The sequence below is a fragment of the Perca fluviatilis genome, chromosome 1 (genome assembly GCF_010015445.1).
Source record: "Perca fluviatilis chromosome 1, GENO_Pfluv_1.0, whole genome shotgun sequence".
Taxonomy (NCBI): domain Eukaryota; kingdom Metazoa; phylum Chordata; class Actinopteri; order Perciformes; family Percidae; genus Perca; species Perca fluviatilis.
In genome coordinates this window covers 16815632-16843178 of record NC_053112.1, presented here as the reverse complement: position 1 = coordinate 16843178, position 27547 = coordinate 16815632, and the positions used below count along the sequence as shown (strand labels likewise).

At 40.8% G+C, this 27547-nt stretch overlaps 1 protein-coding gene across 2 annotated transcripts; it reads left to right on the top strand.

Annotated features, from left to right (window-relative positions):
• The first annotated feature begins 3456 nt into the window (after positions 1–3456).
• armh3 (armadillo like helical domain containing 3) lies at positions 3457–27346 on the top strand. Of its 2 annotated transcripts, none has more exons than XM_039807010.1 (26): positions 3457–3627; positions 4663–4772; positions 4877–4933; positions 5747–5893; positions 6136–6243; positions 6340–6432; positions 6540–6614; positions 6715–6801; positions 7933–7989; positions 8119–8162; positions 8675–8735; positions 8845–8891; positions 10373–10448; positions 11412–11505; positions 12929–13030; positions 13838–13896; positions 13976–14041; positions 14304–14373; positions 14801–14861; positions 14947–15035; positions 15835–15917; positions 16204–16330; positions 16682–16757; positions 19637–19715; positions 25111–25227; positions 26124–27346. In XM_039807010.1, exons 2-26 carry the CDS (start codon positions 4671–4673, stop codon positions 26214–26216), a joined length of 2070 nt encoding a protein of 689 aa, XP_039662944.1. In that variant the 5' UTR covers positions 3457–3627; positions 4663–4670; the 3' UTR covers positions 26217–27346. The 2 variants fall into 2 exon arrangements, with proteins under 2 accessions (XP_039662944.1, XP_039662953.1); XM_039807019.1 differs by having other exon boundaries at positions 4646–4772.
• The last annotated feature ends 201 nt before the right edge of the window (positions 27347–27547 follow it).

Here is a 27547-nt window from a genome sequence, read left to right as displayed (position 1 = left end):
CATTTGTGCAGTGTCTTTCATAACCAACGGAATGATACCATCAATCACCCAAACATCTTCTAAAGCCAGCTTAACATTAAGTTCAGTCGTCATATTGGGTAGCAAAGCTGTTTTTTCTTAAAGTTACATTTATATAAGTTCAGCTGGAGCTGACTTTTTACCTCTATCACATTTATTTTCCCTTTTGTTACAGTTTTTTCCCCAAAAACTATTTATTTGATTTTAAAAAAATTATTTCTCCCCCCCCCAATCCCTGTAGAAAAAAATCATTGTTTGATATATATTTTTTGATTTGGTTAGTTTCTGCCCTTGATAATTAATGTATGGTACCAATAAAAAGATACATTTTCACTTTAAACGATTGTTTTTGTCATTATTGCAACAAAAATGTGTAACGTGTTTGCTTCAAAAACAATGGATCCTACAAACCCCACAATGCATTTCGTGTTTGGTATTTGCCTGTGTCTTTCACACTCCACACCCAATTACTTTTTCAGACCTCAGAGATTCAGAGCTACAGAAAACAGGCTGAATAGAACTCCTTTGTTATGAGTAAACTGACCTTCAAATTGTTATCAGAATAAGAGAGGTGTACAGTTAAGAGAAAAGCTTTATGCGCTTTTCTTCCCACTTCCCCCTTTTCTTTTTTTTTTTACCGCACATCAGTCTTCTTCCTCTCACCTTGAAACAAACCCCTCCTCAGTGTAGCCACATCCCTCTGCAGTCTGACTGTCCTAACCTCGGCTGTGAAGTTCAGCTCAGATCACATGAGCTTCAGGCTGTGCTGCTGGGTATCCCGGAAGCTGCTGGGTATCCCTGTGTGCTCCTCAAATCTTGTCCTGAAGGCACAGAGGCCTGCTGGTATAATTTTGTCTGACAGGGTAATTCATTTCTTTCACCTGTTGATCCAGGTCTATATTAGTCCTTGAATAGAAAGTTTGAATGAAAACAGCAGGCAGGATGGAGGAGCCCCCAGGGAACAGATCGCACACAAATGCTCCAAGGCCTTGTCTGTGAAAACAGATTCACTCAAAATGGCTGGTCTTCGCTTTTAATAAAACAAGCATCTTCCTATTATGAAAACTTCTTGATGTGACGGCATTGCAACCAACATTAATGTTACTGTGATGCAGCAAGGTGTGGCCTTGCGTGTTAGCTGATGAATGGCAAAGACTTTTTTTGTGTGATGCTTTACTGTCTCTGCTTTGTTTCTGTAACAACCAGGAAAGTGCACAGGCTGTGGTTGGTATGGTTAGTCCAGGTGAGAGTCAAAATCAATGATGGCAAATGCCTTCATTGTCCTGTCTGTATCAAAAGCCTTTTTATTTTCAAAGTTACAACAGTCAACGTATTTGAGATGTGTGTTTGTGTCCCTCTACTATTTACAGAGGTCAGTTCAGAAGAATGAGTAGAAAAGGGGCCACAGACTCTTAAATACCGGGTCTCTATGTCAAAGCCCTGCGGTATACATCCACTTCCTTCCACACCAACAACCTGCCAACTATCACACTTTCTCTTCAGGCATTTATTCCACTCCCCGTGTCACACTGCACCTGCAGAGCTTTAAATGCTGTAAGTGAAGCCTCCAGCCAGCTGAAACGCTGAGGGTCTCCTGGGGTTAAAGTAAAGCTGTAACAACCCCATGAAAACTCTTACCTCCATGGAAGAGCAGACGGTCCAAGTCCTCACTCTGGCTGTTGTGCCACCTGACACTGCCAAGCTCTTTTTGGGGGATTTTTTCAGCCATATTTGTGAGACAAAAAAAGGCAAAGAAAGAGAGTATAGGTTTAAAAAAAAAAAAGAATGCATGCACTTCAAATATTTCATGGATCCAGGTCAAGTTGCTTTCTTTGCATTTGCAGGACTTTCTTTTTGTCCTTATGCTGTTTTTTTCTGTTTTCCTCAGTAATTCTTCTTCTAGCTCTAATTTAAACTGCCCACTTGTCAGATCAACAGAAGCTTTCAACATACTAATAACAGCAGTCGATGTGGTCACACACACATGTAACCTCAATCTGCTGTTGATTCAATAATAAAAGGTCCTAATATGGGTGTCCTTTGACACTTTAAATAGAATAACTTCATATTGTATATGTCCTGGTACAAAAGTCCATGTATCCAAAGCTACATCATAATGTAGCATTTAAATCTAATGAAACAATGTCTGTCAGAGGTCACTATATCAGACATGGTGTTCTCCAAAGTCATTTTGATATCGCCACATTTTGTTCATCCTCTGTCCTCCTTAAATCTGAACAATTTCTTTACAAAATAAAACATTGACTAAAAAACCACAAGCAAACTTTCAAAATACAGAAAAGTCTGTAATAATAATATAATAATAATGTGAATGTTAAGTGTGTGTTCATATGTTCAGACAGTTACTGTATAACTTTGTCTACCTGCCTTTCTGTGTGTCAGTTAATGTTCTCTTTCACCTCTCAACTGATGTTCTTCTCTTCTACCTCTCTCATTATGTTCTGATTTTCCTTCTCTCTGATTTTCCTTCTTCTCTCTCGCCTCATCTCCTTCTCTGTCTAATGACGCGGTAAAAGAAGAGCTCGTCTCATTTAGTCCGGAAATTGAGGCGCCCCGTGTAGTCTTTACCAGAAATATTGGACCCTTGATGGTAAAGTTAATTTACCAAAGAACTCATGAGGTAAAAACATGGAAGCATCAACTGTTGCTTTAAATTGTCAGACAAAACCATTGTGGAATGTATTATCTAGGTGCAGATGCATGGGTCTACCAGAGAAGGTTAGACTCTTTTTTTTCTCATTCATGAATGTTGACAAATGTGAATCAACAATCTGCTGTAGTTAAAAAGCAGTAATATTGCATCTTAATCTGTGGTTGACCAGGAAGCATTAATGTAAAATAACCAGAATAATGACATTGAGTTCAGTTTTCATACCTTAAATAAATCCCCGTAAAGTTATCAACGAAGGGGGGAATTATCTATAGAGCCCAAACACGTTTTTTGTACCAGGCTGTAAACATGTTTATTTCTGCTGAGAAATTGGGATTATTTTTTTTTTAACATGGGGGTCAATGGGGTTTGACCAGGATTGACGCCCCTCAAGTGGCCATTTGAGGAACTGCAGTTCAGCCCCGGAGCTGCCGCTTCAATAACATCATTTTCAGCATATATCACTAATACTGCTTCTAATAATGTATCTGACACAAGCTAGCTTTAGCCTTAATGTAGTATCAGGAGAGTCACTTAACTTTACGTTGTCTTAAAAGAAGGATTAACGTGACCTCTTATTATAAATTCCACACCTCCGTAACAGTGAAATACTGTAAAACAACCTTTTAATTCGTGAAATGTTATTTTGGCATTTATTTCGCAGAAACATCCAAAAGCAGCACAAAAGCCAGTTTTTTTTCTATGCTCCTTTTGTCACAACGGGTCATTAGTCCGTCCCAAGATTGCTGCGGCAGAGACACATGGAGGAAGCAGACGCATCTCACAAGCCGGATGCGGTATATCTGTGGAAGAGGTATATGTGGGGCGCTAGGACCCTGAAGACCAGTAGGAGGCTATTGATAGCATTATGCTAGCAGATGCTAGTGTTGTCACAAGGATTCATGAACTACCTTTTAAATTGTAATACTTTAATTGAGGTAAGAACAAGCCACACTCCTAACTAAGATGTACCTACCTAGCTAAATAATGTAACACAGTAATGTTGTCAATAATCGCACCCTGAAATTAAATAGCTAACGTTAACGCAAACTCAATGTTACAATCCTTGTCTGCCAGGCATTAATTTAGCTAGCTAGCTAGCTAACAGGTAACTTTAGCTGCGAAAACTGAACATTTTAGTAAATTTACGTATGGTGACCTCACTGCTCATAAACTAGCTAGCTAGCTAGCTAGCTAGCTAAGTGCTCACCGAGTGTCGACAAAAAGGCCTGCTTGTTAACGTATCCACGTCGCTGTTAGTCGTTAACGTAAGTCGAACCCATTTAGCAAACGATGGGTCAGTTAGCTAGCAAATATTAGCTGAGGAGCTAGCAGCCCATCCCAACCAACTTGCACTTAGGTTAGCTATCGTTAGCTGTTATGTCATGTGCCATCAATTTTAGCAAATGTCAGCAGATAACTTTGTTAGCTAACCTAATACCGCTTTAGCTAATTTGCATAAGTTACTTATAGCATGTTCTGAGGTCTTTACACTGGCTTTCTGGCTGTCAAATTATTGATTTCAAAATACTGCTGTTGGTTTATAAAATCACTAAATGGTTTAGGGCCAAACTACAGATGTTTCTGATCTGCTGCTATTGTGAACCTCTCAGATCGAATGGGCTTTCTCTTGCCTTGCCTAACATTAACAATACTCACTTTGACTTCTCCAGTCGACTATAAACAATCTAAGCACAGTGCTTCTGTCACTCTGAGCACTAGTAGATGGTTATGCCTTTGGTGACCTGGCCAATTACTGTAGGTTATGAAGTAAAGGAAGTTATGAGAGCACTCATGACTGAAGTGTCTATCTGTTGCTGAAAACAGTAAGTTTGGGGATTTTTGTGGACCATAAATATAGAGGATTGTCCACCTTATCCTTTAATAAATCCATAGAATAAATCTTGGTCATTTATGCCATTTCTTTTTAACATCATTCATCCTCACCTAGCTCAGTGTGTCTCTTTCCTCAGACTTAGTCATGTCTCAGCTGGAGAAGAAGGCAGGGCTGCTGAGGAGGACCTCATCCTCTAAGAAACCCTTGAAAGAGAAGGTGGTGTTGATGTATGATGAGATTTTTGCTGTGAGTATCCCAATGGAAAGTGTCAGTGATGGAAAGTAAATTGAAATAGAGAAATAAAATTGTGCACAAGTGTAAACCAAGCCCTGTCTGTTTCTTTGATTTAGAAAGAAGACCCAGCCAAAAACAACCCTCGCTTCTGGGATGAGCTGTTTCTTATGAAGGTAAAGTGAAAGAGAAAAATACTTAACAAAGAACAATATTTTTGTTGAGTAGAAATTTCTTTGGCATAAAAGAAAAACTCAGTGTATTGTTTTGGTGTGCAAAGTTTCAGCAATGGTAGCAGTAAATCTAACTGAGACCTATGGATAATATCAGTAATTTTTCACAATAAAGTCTGCCAATATATTGAAGTAGTAAAACACATGTGTGTATGCAACTTGCAATACATTGGAGGAAAAAGACAGTGTGAACGAAAACGGAAATAATTATGTATATGTGCAAACTTTGTTAATACATTAATAGAAGGGCCCTACCTATATGCAGAAAATGCAGTAAGGTGGTGTTGATAATACATGCAGAATATGTTAATGCTACAAGTTTAGCTCTTTTAAAAACTCCAGATGGAGAACACATGGCAACATGTACAGAAAAAATGACACTGATATCCATACTCCTTTCAGCGGCATAATCATTACTTATTTGTGGCTGGAGATAGCACACACTGTATGTAAAGAAAAAGAGGAAGTAGTGATGTGCACAAATCAGTTCACATTATAGGATTTCGAAAGTCATCCGGTGGTCTAATTTGCAAAGACTGTGCAGCTGCTTTGCTTCGCCACATTTCTAATTTGGTTGTTTCCCAATACACTCGTGTTTTGACAGGAGTGTATTGAGAAATTGTCAATTGAATACCACTTAATAACTTCCTAATAATCCTCCACTCTTAGGCATTTACTTTATTCCTTCATTTGCACCTCAAACTACCTTTTCCTCACTCAATCGCTTTTGTTGTTGTACTTCTGTCCTTTCTCCAGGTAAATCTAGAGTACCTGGAGTCGAAGTTGGAGAGTGTAGATGGGGAGGAAGTTCAGCGGATCCAGGACAACATCAACTCTCTGTTCCACCACTGTGTTCAGGCTCTGGGAGAGGAGCACCAGATCAAAGTAGTCAATGCCCTGCAGGTAACTAAAGCGGAGTAGGACCACCTAGATTTTTACCTACAGGTTCCATTGCACATGTTTTCAGCTCATCATGAGCACCTGAAGTATGCTGATGAGCTTCTAACTAATTATCTTGGCTTGTCCGATTCATGAATTCAGTTTTTTTGTCGCCACAATAGCACTGAGAAGATGCATTTTATGTGCAACATTTCACAGTATTCACTCTTTTAGCAACGCCTGTGCACCTCTGCCTCTCTCCCCAGACACTCTGTGCACTTTTCCGGGGGGTTCACCAGAAGAACAAGTCCACGTCTGGCTTTGACATAATCAACATGCTCATGGGCTTTGACAAGGCTGAGCAAAGGATGAAGGTAGGTGGGGAAACAAACCTTTAGAGGCAGAATAAAGGAGTGAAAGAAATGAATCGTGTTCATCCATGTCATGTCTTGTGTTTGTGTCCCCTGCAGGACCTGATGGAGAGACTGGACAGCCTTCTTTGTGGAGATGGCTCAGAGAGTCTGAAGAGCCTTTGTCTCAAACTGCTGCTGTGTCTGGTGACGGTGAGACAGAACCTAACGAAACAGCAAGATGAATTATAATGTGATAGGCTTTGGGGAATGCGTGTTTTGCTGTTTAAAGACACGCTAAACAAAAAATATGTTTACAGGTAACGGACAATATTAGTCAGAACACCATACTGGAATATGTGATGATCAACAGCATCTTTGAAGCCATTCTACAGGTATGTGATTAGCGGAAGACTTTTCGGGGATTTACATTTTATTTCAAAACGTCTTTCTTCACAATTTGGTCATCTCTGTTCTCATCTCTCCCTTTCTCAGATCCTGTCAGATGTGTCCAGTAGAGGGCAGCATGGTTATGATGCTGTGGTCCTTCTGGCCCTGCTGGTCAACTACAGGAAATATGAGGTGTGTACATATACTCACATGGAACTGTACTTGTCGATTAGAAAAGCCTTTTGAGCAGCAGGGAGGTGTAGTAAGCATTACATTCGGGCGTCACTGAATAGATACTTAAAGTGGATCCACAAGCTCCAGAGGTCAGTCCCCCTTTCTTTCACGGTCTTTCCTTCCTGCCATGACTTGAAAGCTGATATTTGTGCTGCTGTATTTGTGCTGTCCCAACATTAGAGGATACAATAGAAGCAGCTATAGAAGTCTCTTTTTAGTACAAGACGCATAGTCAAGGTGTGTCGTCTTTAGGACGTCTTCTCAATTTGAGTTTCACTACACCTGAGGGAATTCTAAGAGTGTAAGATTTTAATTGGTCTGTTTTTAATTACAGTTTTTCACAAAGGGAATATTGCAAAGCTCAGGTGTATAAAACCAGCATACTTTGAAGAAATAGGTTCTTTAATGAACGCGTCAACAAAGATATTTCTGCTTGTGAAAGCTGAACATGACCTTTCCTTTTTCGCACCAGATGAACATAAAAACTGGGATATGTTAGGTATCAAAGCGACACTTGTCCTACATTTCGATGACGCAATCAAGCAATCATACTCTCTGAAATAACTTCCAATTCCCTTCCCTCTCCACTTGTTTCCTGGAAGGATAAGTCTGGCAGCGTGGGAGGGGATAAAGGGATGAGGAGGGAGGTTTTGGATGCACCCTCATTTGTAAGCAAAGTGGGCAGCAACACAAGAAGCATTTTCTCTAGTAAAATGTGTACTCCAAAATGTGTAAGAAGTGAAGTGAGCTGCAACAGACTTCATTTTAGGTGCGGCTGCAGCATGAAAAATACTGCTACAAATCCAACTAATAAAGTTAGAGAGTTGAAGAATAGAGTTTTTCCAAAATCCAGAATCACACAAGGAGTTTTTCCAAAGCAAGATGAGCGCCATTCATCTCTAGTTGCATTACCCCACGTGGAGTATGTAAGAGGCCCTCAGCCTGTATGCAGATGAGCTCCTTGAGCTAGGAGAAACAATGAAAAAAGAAAGAGAATTGCCCTTTTTAATAGTCAATGCAGTATTAGTTTCAATATTTGTTTTAAATATTTATTGGCCTCTAATTTCACTGATTCTCTTCGTTTGTTAGTCTGTGAACCCATACATTGTGAAGCTCTCCATTGTGGATGATGAGCCAACACTAGATGTAAGTATGTCGCTACTTACTGTGTCTTCTTAAATGCAGAATAATAAATAGCCAGTGTGACGTAGGCGTTGGCCTTCACGTCAAGCAGATTGTCAAAGGTTTAACTGAAACACTGGTTTTCTTTTCCAGGGAATGGGTATGGTTGTCCACCAAGCTCTGACAGAATATAACAGGTGAGATCTAAAAATGTCCATGTGTCAAAAACATGTTTTTAATGATGCTGTTCACGGTGTGCCGAGGCCGCTGGCGTCATCGGTTTAGTTTGATGTCTCCCACAAATGTTCTATTTCTATTCTGAAAAAAAAAAAGAAAAAAACACAGGCCCCTTTTTATACTTTTAGTTATTTATATCTGACAGTTTTCTTTGGCAGTCTGTAATGTTTTTTGGATGAGGCAAGGTTTGGAAATTAAAATGCTGTTTGTGAAGGAGGTCTTCTGCCTGTGTGCGTAGACAGACCAATCAAAGTGATGGATGACGGCTCCGTACAGTTCATTGTGTTTGTGTATAAAGCAAATGTCCCTTAGATAACACGTTGCGGCGAGTAGAAGGAGATGGTAGCTGAATGTGTGTTCTGTTACAAGTGCTGCTGTTGTGTAGCCCCACCTGTCTTCAATTTATTTGTCACTCTCTCCACCTTTTCACTACTTCCATCTTTCTGTCATTTTCTTTCTTTTCACTTTTTAGGCAGTACAAAGACAAAGAGGAAGAGCACCAGGGTGGGTTCTTCTCTACCCTCACTAGTATGGTAGGATCTTGTTCTTACTTCATATTCTTACAGTAGCTATATTTGTAATAGATTACAGTTTCTTCCATTAGGATGTTTGCTGATAGCTTGATCCTTCTCCTGTCCACAGGTGGGCAGCATGTTTATAGCTGATGCTGATGAGAAACTCTCTGTACAGTAAGTACAAAGGGATTTAAGTTTTTACCCATCAGTCAAACTTTAAAGGTGGCCTGCCACACGTATTTCATTACTTTGTGGTGATGTCTGAAGTTCTACTATGGACTCTGTAACATTTTTTTGTGGAAGAAATGCCTTAGTTACCTTGTTTCAAGCCATTCTAGTTTGGTATAGAAAGCCTACAGGAAGACTCAGCTCGATTTCTGCCAGTTAATTTCTCATTAATATTCAACAAGCTAAGCTGTTTGAATCTGATTGGCTAACAGCTAGCCAATGAGAGCCTGGCTGTCAGCATCCTTTACCCAGCGCAACTGGGCAAGCTCATGAATAGTAATGAGCTCAGGCAACATAATGTCAGACTAACCAGCTTTTGTAATTGGCCTGATTTCTCTGCGTATTTCTTTTCAGTGGCTAGAGCTGACAGAGGAGGTAGCAGTTCATTTTCACATTCACCACATAACACAAACACATACGGACCTAACATATTTAAAAAAAAATACAAGGAAAAAATGGTTTTGTGTGGCAGGGCACCTGTTTTAATGCGTTGTTCTCTGCACCTTCAATGAGAGAATCCATTACTGCGGCAGTGTTTCTGGCTTGTCCTGGGTTTTATCATTTTAAAAGATTGCAGTTGGAAATCAAATGTTAAATGAACATATTGCTGTAATAGTATATAAACCGTAACCAAACTGTAATCAAACAGTATGAGGTTGTTGAGTAGAGCTTAGCGTACAGTGTACAGTACGTGACATACAGTATTTAGCATCTGTCATAATCAGTTTTGTTTTTATAAAAAAAAAAATATTGTAACATTGTAGACCTCTGTGTACTTTGTTCCAGCATTTAAGTATCATACTTAATGTTGCAGTGGGCTATATAACTTTTTTTTTTTTTTTTTATAAGATTATTTTTGGGGGCATTTTTAGGCCTTTATTGACTGAAGAAATGAAAGGGGGGAGAGAGAGGTGAAAGAGATGCAGCAAAGGGCTGCAGGTCGGAGTCGAACCCGGACCCGCTACGTCGAGGAGTAAACTTCTATTTACGGGCGCCCGCTCTACCAACTGAGCTATCTGGGCGCCCATAACTTTTTAAACTCGAAAGTGAAACTTGTTTTTGAAGACTCCTTAAAAAAAGTTGCAACTGCACAGCCTCAAATTGGATTGGCTCATGGCATGACTTCATTTGTTCGAGGCAACATTTACACGTGTTGATCGTGACCATGTGGGAGGAGAGTGACAGTTTACTCTCAGGTATTAGTAGTTACACACATTGTGCAGTAGTTAATGACAGCAAATTAATAACGTGACCTGCTGATACATGAAGCAATTGTTAATAAACTTTAAACAGCAGGCTGACTTGTTTCTTGTGCTTCACTGGATCAAAGCCTGAAGCTTTTCTCCTACACAGTGTAATGTTATGTGAACATCTGGAGATTTTACTTCAAGAATGAGGCTGACGTCTTCCTTCCCTTTCTTCTCAAGGACCAATGAGGCGATTCTGCTGGCGCTCTATGAGGCTGTGCACCTTAACCGCAACTTCATCACTGTATTAGCCCAAGTAAGATACATTCATTCTTATCCTAGTGTACGTGTGTGCTCTCCTGTCTTTTGATATTATTAAAAACTTATAGATCATTTTATTTTTTGCTCAGAAGAGATTTGTGGGTGAATGTTTGCAGGCTTGTTAATGGTCTGCATAGTCTGAAAATTACAATGGGTCAAATCAATTACAATAATTAAGAGCACCGTGAGAATACGAATTTTATGAAAAGTCAGTAGTATTGTAATTTTCAACTTTTCAAGCTTTTTTTTTTTACTCTTCTTGAATCCTCAATTTCTTCTTTTTCACTGTCGCTGTGGAAAAAAAAGGCAAAAGGTTTTCTATTTATTTGTCTTTGAATCTTCTGATTGATGTGATTTGATGTCTAATAATAACGTAAAAAACTAGAAGGCAGTGGTTAGAATAGAGGAGGAGACGGTGATTGTTTATTGCATTAGTTTATCTGTAGATCTTATACATCAACCGGAGAGTTGATGAAATTGATGTTACGCTGCTTTTAGCTTTATATTTCTTTAAAGGTGAATGAGATGTAAAAATCACTTCTCCAACATAATTCAGTTTACTGTTTCTTTTACTTTATTAATTCCTGTTGGGACACCCAAATCCAGTGTTTAAGCCATCCTAAGTAACTAACTGAATGGTGAGGATGGGTCAATTGCAAATAGGACGGCAGCCACAAACGGTGCCTCTGGACTAACTTCCGTTCTGTGGCCATTAAGCCACTGCGCTGCTTTTTGCAATGCTGTAATTGCATACAAATGTCATGAATTAGCAGCGATGACTCTCTGAAGTAAACACTAATCTTCCAGTCTCCAGTAAATGGCATCATGTTCCCTTCTCTCAGTTCTCGTTTGATTCTCCTGCCCAGCCTACTGTTGCATTTCTCTTTATATTATGGGACCCGGGACAACTTTTCACTATTAATGACTTTTCACAAATGTGTTTTTGGTCCATCAACAGAGCCACCCTGAGATGGACATCCCAACCACACCCACCACCCCTACTCCAACCACACCTACAACACCACTTGGCACTACACCGCCCTCCTTAGACAGTACGTCATACACTTTTTCATGTTTTGTTTGGGGAGATATACTCTGCTGAAAACAGGGATGTCGTGTCTGTGATGCCCATTGGTTTTTGAAAGAAAAGATCTCAAGTCTAAGGGTCTACTTTTCTACTTCTGCCTTCATGTCAATTTGTGGAGCCAGTTTTTTCCAGCTTGGAGGAGCTGAGATGAAGCTAAGAAGCAGTGACACATGAAATTGCAGATCGCAGCAGGGGTTATGGTAACTCTGTGTTTAATGGGTTTAAGCAATGTAGTAAAAGTTAAGTCTAGATGTAAGTCTTTATGGTTAAGTGTATAGTTGAAAGTTATGATCTCATGGGTTAGGGTTAGTAAAGGATTTTCAAAAGCTCTGCTGTTTTGCCTTGAGCAGACAAACTTAGACATACAGAGGCACACCGGCAGCCTTTTCAAATATTAAATAGATTTTTTTTTTTTTTATGTTATCTGGTAGAAGAGAGGTGCTCATACACAGTAAATGACACTTCTAATGTGGGTTTATGACATCTTAATAATCAGAGTATTACACCATCCCAAGCACACGTTATTATCTTTTAAACTTGAGAGCATGGCTGTCGCTTAAGGTTTCATGGAAGGTGAATGTTATGGCCAGCACATTCAAAAGCAGGTTATTTTGCATGCACATGTGCTGTATCTGGTAAAAGGGGCATGTTTCTATCTCTGGCCAGCTCTCCCACCATCGCTTCAAACCTAAAAGCCATTTTCTGTATAAAATATTAATTCCCAGCTTCAAATACTGATGAATGTTTCACATGCAACGTGCGGTACAGTACGCCATGTCATGGGAGCTTTAGCACTTAGAGGGCCCACTCCACACTTGCCTGCAATCGCATGTCAGGAACACATCTTTTCCTTCTACAGCACAGCCCCATGGGATGATATGTTTCTTGACAGTGTGAAATCATCCTTTGGCCCTGCTGTGCTATCAGGAAGGAGGAAACAAATGAGGGTTTGCGGGAAAGCAGGGGGGATAGAAATGACGGCTCATCATTTATCCATGAAACAAGTTGCATATTTCAGCGAGCAGAGATTTATTTTAATGGACAAAGATTCTTGTCTACACAACACAGCAAGCTACAGTAGCTACAGTAATGAGACTCGCTTTTTGTAATGCTTTTATTTGCCTAATGAGCACTCCATCTGCCCTAACAAGGGCAACATCTCTTTTTATTCTCATTTTTAGACAGTGGACTTCAGGCTCAGGTTTTTTTGGATGTCATTATTTTTTGGAATAACTAACTGCACATAGTGTGACTTAAAAGTTTGATTTATCATAATCATGGTCTTTCTTTCTGTTTCAAGTCCTCTTTCTCCATAATAATTAGAGAAAACATTGGTAAGAATTTGTATCTGCAGTGATTGAAGTTTTTGATTTGTATCTGCTGCGTAGTGATGAACAACCCAGAGCTGCCCCTGGATCCCAACCTGCAGACCAGCAACCTTCTCATCACCTTCCTCAAGTACGCCTCCATTGTAATGCAGGATACTAAAGGTAAACGGAGGCCTTCGTGTCCTCCTCCTCTTTGTCACTTTCACCCTCCCTTCCTATAATTCTTCATTCTTAAAGTTCCCATGGCATAAAAATTTCACTTTATGAGGGTTTTTTTTTAACATTAATATGAGTTCCCCCAGCCTGCCTATGGTCCCCCAGTGGCTAGAAATGGCGATAGATGTAAACCGAGCCCTGGGTATCCTGCTCCGCCTTTGAGAAAATGAAAGCTCAGATGGGCCGATCTGGAATCTTCCCTTTATGAGGTCATAAGGAGCAAGGTTACCTCCCCTTTCTCTGCTTTGCCCACGCAGAGAATTTGGCCCACCCATGAGAGAGAGACATCATGGCTTGAAAACGAGCAAAGCATGGCAGTTGGTCAAGGTCACACCCCCACCCTCCACCTTGCCCCCCTCTCCTCAATGGCATTTAAAGCTACAACACAGAAATGGCACATACTAAGGAAAGCTCATTGTGGGACTGGCTCTAGTGGCTGTAATTCTGCACCACGGCTGAATTTCGGGAAAGAGACTTCAGATACAGTATCAGGGGACCACTAAGGCCTATATAAAAGAATCCAAAAAGCACTATGTCATGGGACCTTTTAACTTTTTCTTCTTCACTTATGTCCAGAGTGTGTCCTCACGTAGTTGTCATCAAAAAGCGTCTCCGTGTGGATGGCCCCTTAGACAGCAGTGACAAATTTGTTTCTGTCACTCCCAAAGCACCAGAGCAACAAGCAAAGCAAAACTGTCTTAACCTCTGTTTTCCTTTGACCTGTTAAGAGTCTCATATCTGTGTGTTTTCCAGATGAGCATCGCCTCAACAGTGCCAGACTGTGCCTAATCATCCTCACCTGCATAGCCGAGGTAGGAGCATCCACACCGCTGCAACATTTGCACCCTTCACACTTTGTCTTTGTTCTAACTTCACCTCTGTGTGTCATAGGACCAGTACGCTGATGCCTTTCTTCATGATGACAATATGAACTTCAGAGTCAATCTCCACAGAATGGTGAGTTTCTGGTTGTGAGTGAAAAAGGACACGGAAATGACAGAATTAATTCAAAAGTTGTAATTGTGGCAGACTGATGGTGCAGTGAGAGGAGGACAGGCAAACCGCGTGAACATATTTAAATTGAACAAATAGTCAAATGTTCTGCAGCGGAAATGAACTTATTTAGACTTATAGAAGGTACTTTGTGTTTCAGTCAGTACAATACATTCATACACATTTTCAAACTTACTGTATAATAATAATTCTGTATTTTTTTCAGCCCATGAGGCACAGAAAAAAAGCGGTGGACAAGAACATCCCATCACGGCCGCTGGTGTGTGCTGTTCTAGGTATGAGGAACATTAATAACGGTTTACTATATAGTCAAACTGGGAGTGACTCTGATTTTTATTAATTTTTTTTTAAGTGTAGTTAGCTGTAACTTCCGATCTACCTTCTTAGTGTGATTTCCCAAAGTAACATCTACAGTACAAACCAGATGTTGATGAAGGTTGGAACATTCAGCTGTGGTTGACTTATTACTCCAACATTTTTATTTTAAAGAGGAGGAATGATGACACATTACTTTAAGTACACTTGATGCATTCATCTTGCTCTATATCTCTTTCCCTTGATGTTGCATTATTGCAGCCGATATATGATTTTTGAGTTTAAGGGTTTGTGCAATTTCTCTTTCTCTTTGCATCCTTCTAACAGTGATTTATTTATTTATTTTATTTTTTTCTCTCTATCTTTGTCTGTACCCTTTTTGTCTAGATCTGATGGTGGAGTTTATTGTCACTCATATGATGAAGGATTTCCCCATGGATTTATACTTGTGAGGACACATGAACATCACACACACATTTGTCTAGTCTCATCCACCAACCAGCTCCGTCACCGTGTGTTCATTTCCTGTGCAGGCGCTGTGTGCAGATCATCCACAAACTCCTGTGCTACCAGAAGAAGTGCAGAATAAGGTTACACTACACCTGGAGGGAGCTCTGGTCAGGTAAAGATCCCTCACTTTCTCTCTCGTTTCATTTTTAATTAGAGTAACCGGGCAGGCAGAAACCTTTCCTAGGGGACTATGACACTTTTCAAATGAAGTTTCAGGAGACCACATGCATAATTTATATCTGAAACATGTTTGATTCGCTGGGCACCACCTTAAGAGTAAACGGTTACTGCTTTTGTGAAACAAAGCCAATTTCCCTCCTAAAGTCATTGGGTGGGTTGTTTTGGAAATGTATTGCATCATTAAGGTTGGATAATGAGTCTCTAAAGAAAGCACAATCCATCCTGGTGGCCTTGTTTTCACTCTGGTCCACACACAATTGGGTAAAATTTACATACAGATTTATCTAATCACATTAATAATTAGCTTAATTCCCTGAGTAACACTGCCCCTCTCCTCCTGGTGGTGATAATAGCATACCCTGAAATGAAACTGGAGAGAAAAAAAATTAGCAAAATTAAAGCAATAGATCTGTTTATCTTCTTTCAGTGTGTTGTTGTTGTTCCAGCTTGTGTTGGAGCCTGTTAAAGTGTGTGTGTGTGTGTGTGTGTGTGTGTGTTCACATTTTGGTTCTTCTTATAGGTTTTGTTTTCCTCTATTAAAGCTTGTGAAAGAACTTGATTTGGTGTTGAAAGGTTCCCCCCCTCCTGTGTTTCCATTAGCTACCTTAATAAAGAAGCTCACTGAGGAAAGCAGACTGCTGCCATATGCCTCTGCTGGTAGACGACTATCAACACTCCAGATTATTTCAGTAATGTATGCCAGTAATGTATGCATGTCTCCCTCTGCACAGCTCTCATCAACCTGCTCAAGTTCCTGCTGTCAAACGAGACAACACTGCTGGCCAAGCACAACATCTTTCATCTGGCCTTACTGGTGAGCAACACACACTCGCTCACAAAACATGCCAACAGGACCTCGACAGGGTACAGTCCACAATAGAAATTAGTTTCACAGGGATGGGTGTATGAATATGTAGTAAGAGAAGAGCCAGATGCTGTATCAGTGGTAGATCTTGTAGCCCAGCTGTGTGTATGGCTGTAATTGCACGCGAGAGTCTAAACTCCTTTTTAAAGAAAACCAAAGAGGCTGTGTATGCAGAAACTAACGCAGTATAAATTTGATTTCCGCTAAAAAAATGAATGTGCTTCTCTTTATCCAGGTAGTGAACCTGTTCAACATGTTTATAACATACGGTGACACGTTCCTGCCCACATCCAACAGCTACGACGAGCTGTACTATGAAATTGTACGAATGCACCAGGTCTTCGACAACCTCTACTGTATGGGTATGTTAGTGGAAACTGCAGCGTTTAACCTGACTTATTGTAAATTGTCATATAAAAGCTGTTATTTAATTCTCAAATGATAGCCATCAACAAACAAATAAAAGTTGGTAAGAAACATTAAAGGAGGTGGAGTTACTTGTTTCTAATTTCACCAATGAATTCCAGTGTTTTCCCTTTATTTTTCCCGATCAATGTTGAGCTACCATTAACAAAACTTAACAAATTTTACACATTTGATTGTTCAGCCTTCCCTTTATTGCCCTAAACCTGACAGATGAAAATAGATGTGTGAAAGAGTTGTTGTATGTGTGCGTTAAACTATGTTTTTATCTGTTATTCTTTGCCCTCCAGTTTTGAGAGTATCAACCAACACGGGCCAGTGGAAGGAGGCAGCCAGCAAAGTCACGCATGCCCTTATCAATGTTCGGTAAAAACACACACATACACCCACACACACACACTCGCATAACACAAATACTGTGTCCTCTAAGAAGGAGAAAAGAGTTGTATTGGATTGAAGGGAATCGCAAAAAAGAATTTTTGAGAAGGTCAAAATAAAGTGAAGTTTTCCCTCCCCTAAGCCCCTCTATTCAATAACTATTAATCGTTAATCTCCTCCACCCCAACCCTGCTCCAGTCCACACACTCTACTTGTTCTCTCCTCCACCATATCTCCCTGCAATCCTCCTTTCCTCCTCCATCTTCTCTGAGGAGGAGATCTTCTGAGGTCACCCTGGCTTGGAGGCCCCTGAGGGCATGAGCGTACTGTATGAGAAAGGATACTCCCCGAGGATTCACCCACTCAACTGGGCTCCTGACAGAGCAGACTCCACTGCTTGAATAGGAAATCCCAGGGTTTGAAGGGAAGGCTAGGCTGGAAGAAGATTGAAAGAGTAATATTTGAAAGAATAGATGAATAAATTAATTGGAGAGGAATAAAGAACCTACAGAGACTGTGTTGAAATTAACTCAAAGGAAGGGACCAATTCCATTTTTCTCACATCAGTTCATTCCTCCATACGGCGGCTTCCCACCTGTAAATGACAACTGAATTACCAGTTCGCAGAATGTCTGCATTTTTGTCACTATAATTTATTTGATATATATGACGTACTCTAAGCCGATACAAAATAAGTCATATCATCTCACAGCTGTGCTTATTGCATCAACTTGTTTGAGATATAAAGCAGTTTATTTCATGGGAATGAATGCTATTGCTGAATAAGACTGCCTCTGAATTTACATGTGAAATGACCTGGTGTGTTCACACAATATGAAGAAGGCATTAATACGGAATTGAATTGGAGTGAATAAAAGTAGGTTTTTGTGTTTAAACAGCCCATCTGTAACTGGGGTTGTTTAGAACTTTGCTTCTTTAATATCTTGTCAAAATCTCTTAATCTTATCACTGCAAACCTTCACACCATTATTATTAGTTATTAGTCTGCACCAAAACAAGACGTTACAACATATATGGCTTTTCTAGAAAGTCTCTCTCTCTCTCTCTCTCTCTCTCTCTCTCTCTCTCTCTCTCTCTCTCTCTCTCTCTCTCTCTCTCTCTCTCTCTCTCTCTCTCTCTCTCTCTCAAAAAAGACCCCTGTCACCATATGCCTTTGTGTGGATTTGGCCTTGGGCTATTTTACATGGTTTGCTGTGGGGCCCTTTTTCTAATTCAAGGAAATGTTAATCCTACAGCACTAAATCCCTGCTGTCAGGTTGCAAAATCTGGTTTTAAATCTTCCCAAAAGAAGATTAAGGGCTCCTGCACTGCCTGCGTGGCGTGTCCGTTTTTATTTTGGCCCCCATGTTAACAGGTTAGAGCTTGCACACTGCCTGCGTGACACGCACTTCTCAGGCGTGGCTCGAGCTCAAGCGTGTGCATGCTAGAAATAGGACTGACGCCTAATTTTCACTGGACACGCAAGCGTGTTGGAAGCGTTTCCAGGCTAAATAGAATACGAAAATATGTTTGTATGTCATTTTGACACAAATGCTTTTAATAAATTACATTTTGATGTTTGAAAGTATCTAGGTTTTGACTAGTTAGCTTTCTAATTTCACCCACCCAACATGCCTTCTGTAGTGGAATGGCTTCGAATGACGACCAAAAACGCTTGACTTTTGCTGTGAACATTTACCAGTCCCTCCAGAAAAACGCAATTATGCGATCGCATAATTCAATGCATAATCAACCAAAGTCTGCATATTCATGCGGGGGCCGCATTTTTTCAAATATGCTGCACTTTCGCCGCATAAATTGCCGATTTTCGCGCAAAATATGCGGTGCTTGCATGATTTCATAATCCCCGCATTTTCGTTGCAAAAAGTCACATATAATCTTAGCAGAAAGTTGAAAAAAATATTGCGTTTACTTCACACAAGAGCAGCCATTTTCCCCTGTTGCCATGGAAACGTTATGAAGTGACGTAATTACGCAACGTGAACATCATCGAAAAGCAGGTGTCAAACGCACGCTCACGCCACACAGCGAGTGTGCTGGAGGCCTAGTGGTGCGTTCTTGTAATCGCGACTAGTAGCTTGAGCGTGACGTCACATCCGTGTCGAAAAACGGTTGTTGAAAAATGGGTTGTTGCGTTTTTTTTGTCACACAATACTACGAGTCGGAGAAAAGATGGATTTTTGTAACAGTTTTAGTAACATTTAGGATTCTATTCACCCAGTTATTGACATATTACACACATATATTTCACAGTTTGATACATGAAAATTACGTTTTGATTAACGTTAACGTTAGGCTACTGCTCTGCTTTCTGCTCAAGACTCGGCTTAAAGCCATTGTTGTCATATAGCAACCGAGCGTCTCTTGCCAATTTCAGCTGCACAAGCACAAGCAACTCCTAATAAGACTGTAGCGACATGCCTATAGGTAGCAGTATACAGTGCTATGTGTACGACTTCTTCATTTGGTTACAACAAAGACAAAAGTGCTTAAAATTGTAGATAACCACAATGTTTACTACGTGTGATGCACCACGTAGCCATCTTTGAAAGTGAGTTCGGGGTCCTCTGAGTTCAGACGACTTGACGAGTCGTAAATACTACCTCGGGGGCGTTCTTTTTGCAACTTCCGGGTTGTAACTCCGGAAAACGACTCGTAAAACGACTTCGGTGGACAAAAAGAACGCACCATAATGCTCATGGTTTTGGAATAAGATGTGTAACGCATACGTCTGTAATGTTGGGGTGTGTGTGAAGTGTGGGCGATATAGTTTACATCCTTGGACCGTAAGGAAAAGGTTCACTCTTGTGCTTCTTTTTAGAAGTGTTTGTGTTTGTGTCTTTAAGGGCCATCGTCAACCATTTTAACCCCAAGATTGAGTCGTACGCTGCTGTGAACCACATCTCCCAGCTGTCGGAAGAACAGGTAAACACAACACACTTTTCCTCCTTTTACACTCTGACTAAAAGTTGCATGTAAATAAAAATGGACTTCATCTTGGGGCCATTTGAGCAAAACATCACTCTTGTCATTTCAAAAGTAAATCTCATGAATTTTTTAGAACACAATGGAAACCACTCAGTACTTTAAGGTGGTTGAGAAGGGGTTCACTGCATTTTATTTTGAAAGAATGCCAATTCATCAAGAAGTTATGTGGCAGAGATGGATGACTCAGACATCGCTTATTGGGATAAGACACCTAGAAGCGCGGTTGTTCTCACACACAAACAACAAATATGAAGCTTTTTACACTGTACATGATGGGTGGTGATATGCACATTTTAGCTGCTGTCATTTCTGGACACACTGAAATGGCAACAACTTTCATAGTTTTCTCCTAAACACAGACACACGCACAGACACACACAAACACACAGTATTCACCATTGGTTCGTAGACTACTGTTTTGATGCCTCGAGTTTGGCATTTTGGCTGTCGCCATCTTGATTTTTGGGGGCCACAAGTGACCATATATGGATGAGAGGGTGGAGCTGGGGAGGAGCGCTAAGCTAAATGCTAAGTTACCAGCTATTGCTAGTGCTAGCTAGCTAGCTTGAAAGTGCATCCACTGAACATTGAACAAGACACTTTGGGCGACCAAAAGGTTACAAATAACTTTGATAAAGTGAAAAACAGAGGGAGAGGGTCAAAGGTCTAAGACAAAAACACGGACAGAGAAACCAGATTAGGGCTATTTAAATGTAGACCATGCCATGGTTAGCATTGCTAAGCCTCTATCCTGATTGATAGGTTGCTGTGGTAGCAACTTTTGGTAGCCACGCCCTAAAGCATCCCCTGCTTTATTGTCAATTTTAAAATAAATGGGACCATAATTTACTTATTGAACGGAAAACTTCAAACTAGCGATTGAGACCATTAAATAAGTAGGAAAATATTTATGGAGGTAATAAACAATGTGACTTCTTTTTGTGGAGTCGCCCCCTGCTGGCCCCTAGAATGAATGCAGGTTTGAGGCACTTGGGATTGGCTTCACATTTCAGGCCCGGAGGTTGCCACTGGCCTTTTACTGGACTTTTAAAGGAAACATCACCCTAAAATGAAAGCTTGAATTAGTCTGATTGTAGATTATTGTGTATATATTTTGTAGAGTAAATGTTGCGGTTTCCCTGATGTCTGCAGCCACTGTTTTGCAAAAACAAACACACAGACTGAGAATTGAGTCATTAAGCAACTGGACAACTACGCAGAGTTATTCCTTCGTTAGTGGTAAAAACGAGTCTGTTAGAAGGCTGAACTTCACTGATATGAGTGTTGTGAGCTCCACTTAAGACTTCAAGTCGGTGTGGATAGAAAATAAACTGGGAGATTCCTTTTTTTTTTCTTTTTCTTTTTTAAAGGCTGATAAGAGTGATGGATTTGGTCATTCTACTCCCCCATTACCTCTTCGCTTTTATCGGCTAGATTTATTCACAACAAAGAGGGAAGGCAGAGGTTGGCTTTGGTGTCTATGAGCAGCCAGCTGAAGAAGTTTTGAGCAGTCTTCTCTAACATTAGTAGTTGTCCTACGGGATCTAGGGAACTATTTCATATAGAAATCAAGCCATTTTCCACGATCAGTGGTGCACAATTTCAAAAGCTAATTTTGGTAGATCCATATCCCATCCATTGTTGATCACACAATAAGGCAAGGCGATAAATCACTATCATTATCTTTGACAAATGTCTCAGAACATGAACAATAACTTAATTAGTTTTTGTGAAGGGTTTCGCACACTAAGCTCAGTGCACTGAACTTAAGTTTAATTATTTGATATGTAATTGGCATACACAGGTACTGTGATAACTCGTATTAACGTATTGATTTAAACCATTGTGCCCAGCCCTAATCACTACACATCACATCCAGCTACGTCAGCTGGCTAAACATGCTGTTACTAACATGGTGGGGTTTGAGTGAGAAAACTGCAGAGCAGCACCAACAATTTCAAATGAAGATATCCACACAGCGTGCTTCAATGAGAGGCTGTCTATATCGTGTCCAAACCATCTGACACAACCTTTTCACACGGACACTCGCCTCCACAAAGATTATACTAATCACTGTTGAGCACTTTGCAATATATTATAGGTCATAAATGAACACCTGTAATGGAGATATTTTTTGAATGCTGAGCTATTCATCTATCAAACATCCTATTTTAAATCTTTTCAATTAGTACTTTATACTTAGTTCACCGCTGGCTATATTATGTAGCAGCCCCCCCCCCCAGAGAATAGGCTAGTTCGAGATGAACTGCGCCTCGCCTGTAAAGTGGACGAGAGCAGGCAGCAGGGGGCGGTGACAAAAATCCGCTCTCAAGTCGGACAGTTTCCAGCCGTTTCCAGCAGCCTTCAGGCTGAACAGGAAGTCGCAGAAACACTGTGGTCCGATTTAATAAAACGTTATCAGACCCATATATCAGTACATAGTCTCCAGTTGTTTAATTATAACAGTAGCTCTCAAAATGCTCTACATGCGATCTATTGCAGACTGTAGATGATCCGTAACCTGAACGGATTTAGTCTCTCTGACTTCTAAACGTCACTATCAGCCTCACAAAATGTGTTCTGTACAGAATAATAAATTGAATTTATATAGAGCTTTTCACGAACTCAAATTAGCTTTACAGGGTAGGTATAGATAACGAAGACAAACAAAACAAGATTCAGGCACAGGGGAGGGGCGTGGGGCTAGGGATAGGCAGTGGTGAAGAGATGGGTCTTGAGGAGAGACTGGAATATGGTGAGGGACTCAGAGGTGCAGATCTCTAGGGGGAGGGAGTTCCAGAGCCTGGGAGCTGCCCTGGAGAAGGCTCTATCCCCAAAACTGCGGAGGTTGGACTTTTGGATACAGAGGAGACCGGAGGGACTGTGAGGGTTGGCACAGGGAGAGGAGGTCAGTGAGGTATGAGGGGGCCAGATGGTGGAGGGCTTTGTAGGTGAGGACCAGGATTTTGTAGGTGATCCGGTGGGAGATAGGAAGCCAGTGGAGTTGTTTTAGGACTGGAGTGATGTGGTGCCAGGATTTGGAGCGGGTGATGAGTCGGGCGGTTGAGTTCTGGACCAGTTGGGGTCGGTTGATGTTGGTAGAGCTGATGCCGAGAAGAAGTGAGTTGCAGTAGTCCAAAAGTGAGTTGCAGTAGTCCAATAAGAATAAGCCTTTAACTCAGACAAATAGCCGTTAAAATCCCTCCAATTCAAAATCAATAAAAAGTTAATATAAAACGTCATCATATTGAGTCGATTCTGAACCAATTGTTTCCCAGCGTGCCCTGGGTCCGCCTGGGTCTTGCAGTCGGTGAAAAGCAACTGGGCTGCCTGCGTCTCAGAACTGCGGCCGCCTTGATCTCGTGAGGTTATCGTTGCCCACGCGTGCATGACGTCCGATCAAGTCGGGATCAAGACAAATCTAACCGGGCATGCGTTGGGCGGCGATGGCAGGTGATCGTTTCTGCGCAGATCTGTGTCATCTCGAATGAGCCTAATCCGATTGTTCCGACAAAGCTCTTCGTTTTCCTCTCGCTCATTGTTTTTTAAATAGTGTCCAACCTTGCATTTCATTTGATCTACAGTGCTCCACACACAGACATATTAACCACTTGCACACCAACGCCTGCAGCGTCTTCGTTCCCCACAGGGTCACTAGAAGATGGAGGGCCTCCAGAAACACCGCATTAAAACGAGCTGCTGTGCTCTCTGTCTGTCTGTCTGTCTGCCTGCCTGTCTCTCACACACAAGATATTAAAGATACACTTCAGCACGTACAAGGCTGCTTTTGTGCCCACGCTTCAAGATAAACATGACAACTGCGCGCACACAATCATATCTGCTTAGTGATGCAGAAAGTTGCTCCGCAGAGTCGAGTGTGTGCTGAACCAAACACGTATCATCCCTGTCTTTGCTTAAACAGCATGCGGTAAAGGTTATGTTGTCTCTCTGTCGTCTCTGGACTATCCTTTAATTCTGCATTTACTTTTAATTTTTTTTTTGCTTCTAATCAGTTTGTCAGAGCTCACGCTTTCTCCCCCTTTCCCTCCCTCACTCCTTTCATCTTTTCCGTCCTTTCCCTTCACCACCAGTAAGGGGAGAATAAACTGAACACATTTAATTTGAGGTTAACATTCAAACCTAAGTCCACATTTCCTCAGAGAGGAGGGTGATGGATAGCTGTGAGGGAGAATGAGGCCAAGCGAGAGAGAGATATGGGCATGACATTTTGATCAGTGTACCATCAGATGTTGAAATAAAAACGGCACTTTTTTTCCCTGGGCAGAGCTGTAGATCTATTAGAAGAAAATAAAAGAGAGAAGAATGCTTTCCCCTCTGTTGATAAATAAAAAGAATAAATAAAAAAAAACACGACGATTCTGCTGTACAATAGAGATGCTACCAGAGCTAAAGGAGAATATGTTGTGTGTCCATGCACTGAAAACGCAGAAGTTAACATCTGTTTGTTTATCTGGGTAAAAGCTGGACTTGTTTGAGTGTATGTGTGTGTGTGTGTGTGTGTGTGTGTGTTTATAGAGCTGCTCTGGGAAATGCGACTCATGCATCTCATTGTGAATGTTTCATGCTGTGTGAAGTGATGGGGGGACATTAATAAAAGAATGGAAAAGGTCTGTTTAGGGGCTATTTCACGGCTGAATGGGGGAATGGCAAGGGTGGAAGTGTGGAGAATCTCTGCGTAATTACCTCTGATTTCAGCTCACCTTATCTCAGCTGGATTTCAGGCCTGTTTGTCCTGTTTGGCACGTAGTACCATAGTGTACACACATTAAAGATGACATTGTGAAAGTCTGTAAGCAACTAACAAAATCTCACTGGTACAGAAGATCGATACATGCACAGTGGCTCTAGTTTGTTTCAGATTCAAGACAAGACTGATTGTCTGAAGATAAAAACAAAACATGAACAACCAATGTTAGATAAACCAGAGTTCTAGCTAATAGTGCACTATTTTGTGGAGAAGAGTGACAGAACAAATAAGTAAGAAAGCAAAAAAAAAAAATCAAAATAAAATCGAAGTTACAGATGATGTGTCCCTTTTTCCAAATGACCAATCACATCCCTTATAACAGAGGGGACTCTGAGAGTTAGCAGTTAGTGACTGGAAGTAATGCGTGGGGGGAGGAATCAGATGGAGCCAGATTATGAGCCCTCATGAATACAGATGTAATGAAGTATTAAACCCTAATTAATATTTGACTGTATATGTGACTATTCAAGTGAAGTGTTCACGGTGCGATGCATTAACCACTCTGTATCATGGAGTTTTGCAACACGTTCATTTTCTGTTTCCCTCATCTGTCCACCCTGTTAGGTGTTGGAGGTGGTTCGGTCCAACTATGACACACTGACGCTCAAACTGCAGGATGGTTTGGACCAGTTTGAGAGATACTCGGAGCAGCCCAAAGAGGCTGCCTTCTTTAAGGAGCTGGTAAGAGACAGAGAGCAATGTATTGTGGGTTTAATGAGGTCTACTAGGTTTCTTTTTGTGTGTGGCCATTTTAGCCTTTAATAGACAGGACAACTGTAGACTGGAAAAGGGGGGAAGACACGTAGCGATTGGCCTCAGGTCAGACTCGAACCCTGAGCCGCCGCATCGAGGACTGAGCCTCTGCATATGAGCGCCCGCTCTACCTGGTGACCTTACCAGGCGCCCAAGGTCTATTAGGTTCTGTGGTGTCACTTCACATAAAGTCAGAATCACAGCTAAGGAGGACTCTGTATTGAAAAGTAAGGTATGAATTATAAGGACCCGAGAAATAGTTTTTTTTTTACCCAGATTTTATGTCTCAAAGCACCTAAAAGTGTTTGTTTCCTGCTGCACCACAACACTAAACACTGCTGTTTACAATAAACAAGGGCTTTTGTGCAAAGTTAAAGCTGAGAAAATGCTTCCCGTAATAGAAAGTGAACAGAAATTACCGTTATGTATGTATGTATGTATGTATGACAGTTTCTGTGATGTCTGCAGCCACTCATTTGTTTTTTTTTGGCCAGTTTTAGGACTTTATTGACAGGACAGCTGAAGAAATGAAAGGGGAGAGAGGGGGGGAATGACATGTAGCAAAGGGCCGCAGGTCGGAGTCAAACCCTGGCCTGCTGCGTCGAGGAGTAAACCTCTATATATGGGCACCCGCTCTACCAACTGAGCTATCCGGGCGCCCAGCAATTATATTTCTAAAGTTACATTTTTATCTGGACTTTTGTATCAAATGCTTCTTTTACACAGATTGATGAATTGATTAGTGTTTATATGGGTACGTTAAGTTATGGACAAAGTCTAATTTCCACTCTGTGACCTGGTAATAAATGTCCTTCTGTCTCCAGGTGCGCTCCATCAGTCTGAATGTGAGGAAGAATGTCTCTCTGAACACACTGAGTCAGGACATCCTGCTCAAAGAGTTTTCCACCATCTCCTGAGACTCGCGCGGGCACACACATCCATCCTCCTCCCTTCAGATGGACACACGCAGTACATTTGTGTGGATGTGGACAGGTACACATACTTTACATACAATACAAACGCCAACAAGTACAATCCTTGATTGTTCTTTCCACGATACGTCTTGATTCCTCATCCTCTTCAGCTGAACGATGGAAACTGAGACAGACACACTGACTAAGGAAAGACCTGTAAACTCTCCGGACTTCCTCCCTTTGTGGTCGTTCATATGTGTGTGGGATAATTTAAGGAAGTGCCCGTATTGCACTGGTTCCTCGTGTGCAATCTGCAGTATTGGCTGGACTGTTAACTGACACATTAAAGGTTGAATTTAATTGAATTCAAGTATTTTTTAACCCAGATGTTCATCTCCACCGATAATATTGTAAGTGGCTTTGGCTGTCAAACTGATCACAGATTTATCATTTATCTCTCCAGTAATTATTTCAGAAGCTTTGAGAGACACATCATGTCCTTTTCTAGCAACACTGGTAATGGTGACCCTGAGCATTTTTGAGTTTGAATCTTACTGTAAATCCTCTTTAAATGGAGCATTAACTCTTTCTTAGTAGCTGAATGCTTGTGTGAATGTTAACTTAATTCCCGTAATGTTCAAACCAAATGTACAAGTATTTTGTTTTTACATGTTTACCAAGGGGTAGAATATTTTGAGCTGTAGTTGAGTTGAGAATGCTCTGAAGTGATTAAAACCTCTTTATTGTTGTTGCAAACTTTTGCTTTTGAACAAAGCCATGACTAACATTCACTACTGCACGTCAAACAAGTCATTGTCTCGGATAGTTGAAATGAATCTGAATGTGTTGAGTGGTTAGTTTAGAAGGAAAACCGTTCAAACAATGGTTCAATGTTATGATCCATTGGCGTGATTATTTCTGATGTGTCTCTGGCACTTAAAGTCAGTTTAGTGGGGAAAACAGGAACTCATCCTGGCTTGTTCTCAAAAAAAAATGGAAATAATTTTTTGACTGGAAGCAGATCTTAATTATGCAATTTCTTCAACTTGTAGGGTCTTGTTTCTTTCATCTCTAACTCCTGTAGGTATATTTATGTTTCTTTTTTAAATAAAGGTTGCCTTCCTATTACTCAACTAATGCATCCTCTGTTGACTATTTAGGCAAGAAACATTAAGAAATCTTGCTTTTATATCTATATTGTAACAACTTTTTTTTCCTTGTAAGCTTTCCAACAACCAACACACACACACAGTGGGAGACCTGACTATTAATTCGATGAATATGGTCTTTGATAATAAGTTCTTTTGTCTTGGATGATTTCTTTTTTTGTTCCC

Excerpts from the sequence above, each read along its gene's own strand:
- armh3 (XM_039807010.1), top strand. The coding sequence starts at position 4,671 with ATGTCTCAGCTGGAGAAGAAGGCAGGGCTGCTGAGGAGGACCTCATCC. Across the intron at positions 4,934-5,746 it reads ATGAGCTGTTTCTTATGAAG|GTAAATCTAGAGTACCTGGA; the intron begins GTAAAGTGAAAG and ends TCCTTTCTCCAG. Across the intron at positions 8,736-8,844 it reads TCTCTACCCTCACTAGTATG|GTGGGCAGCATGTTTATAGC; the intron begins GTAGGATCTTGT and ends TCCTGTCCACAG.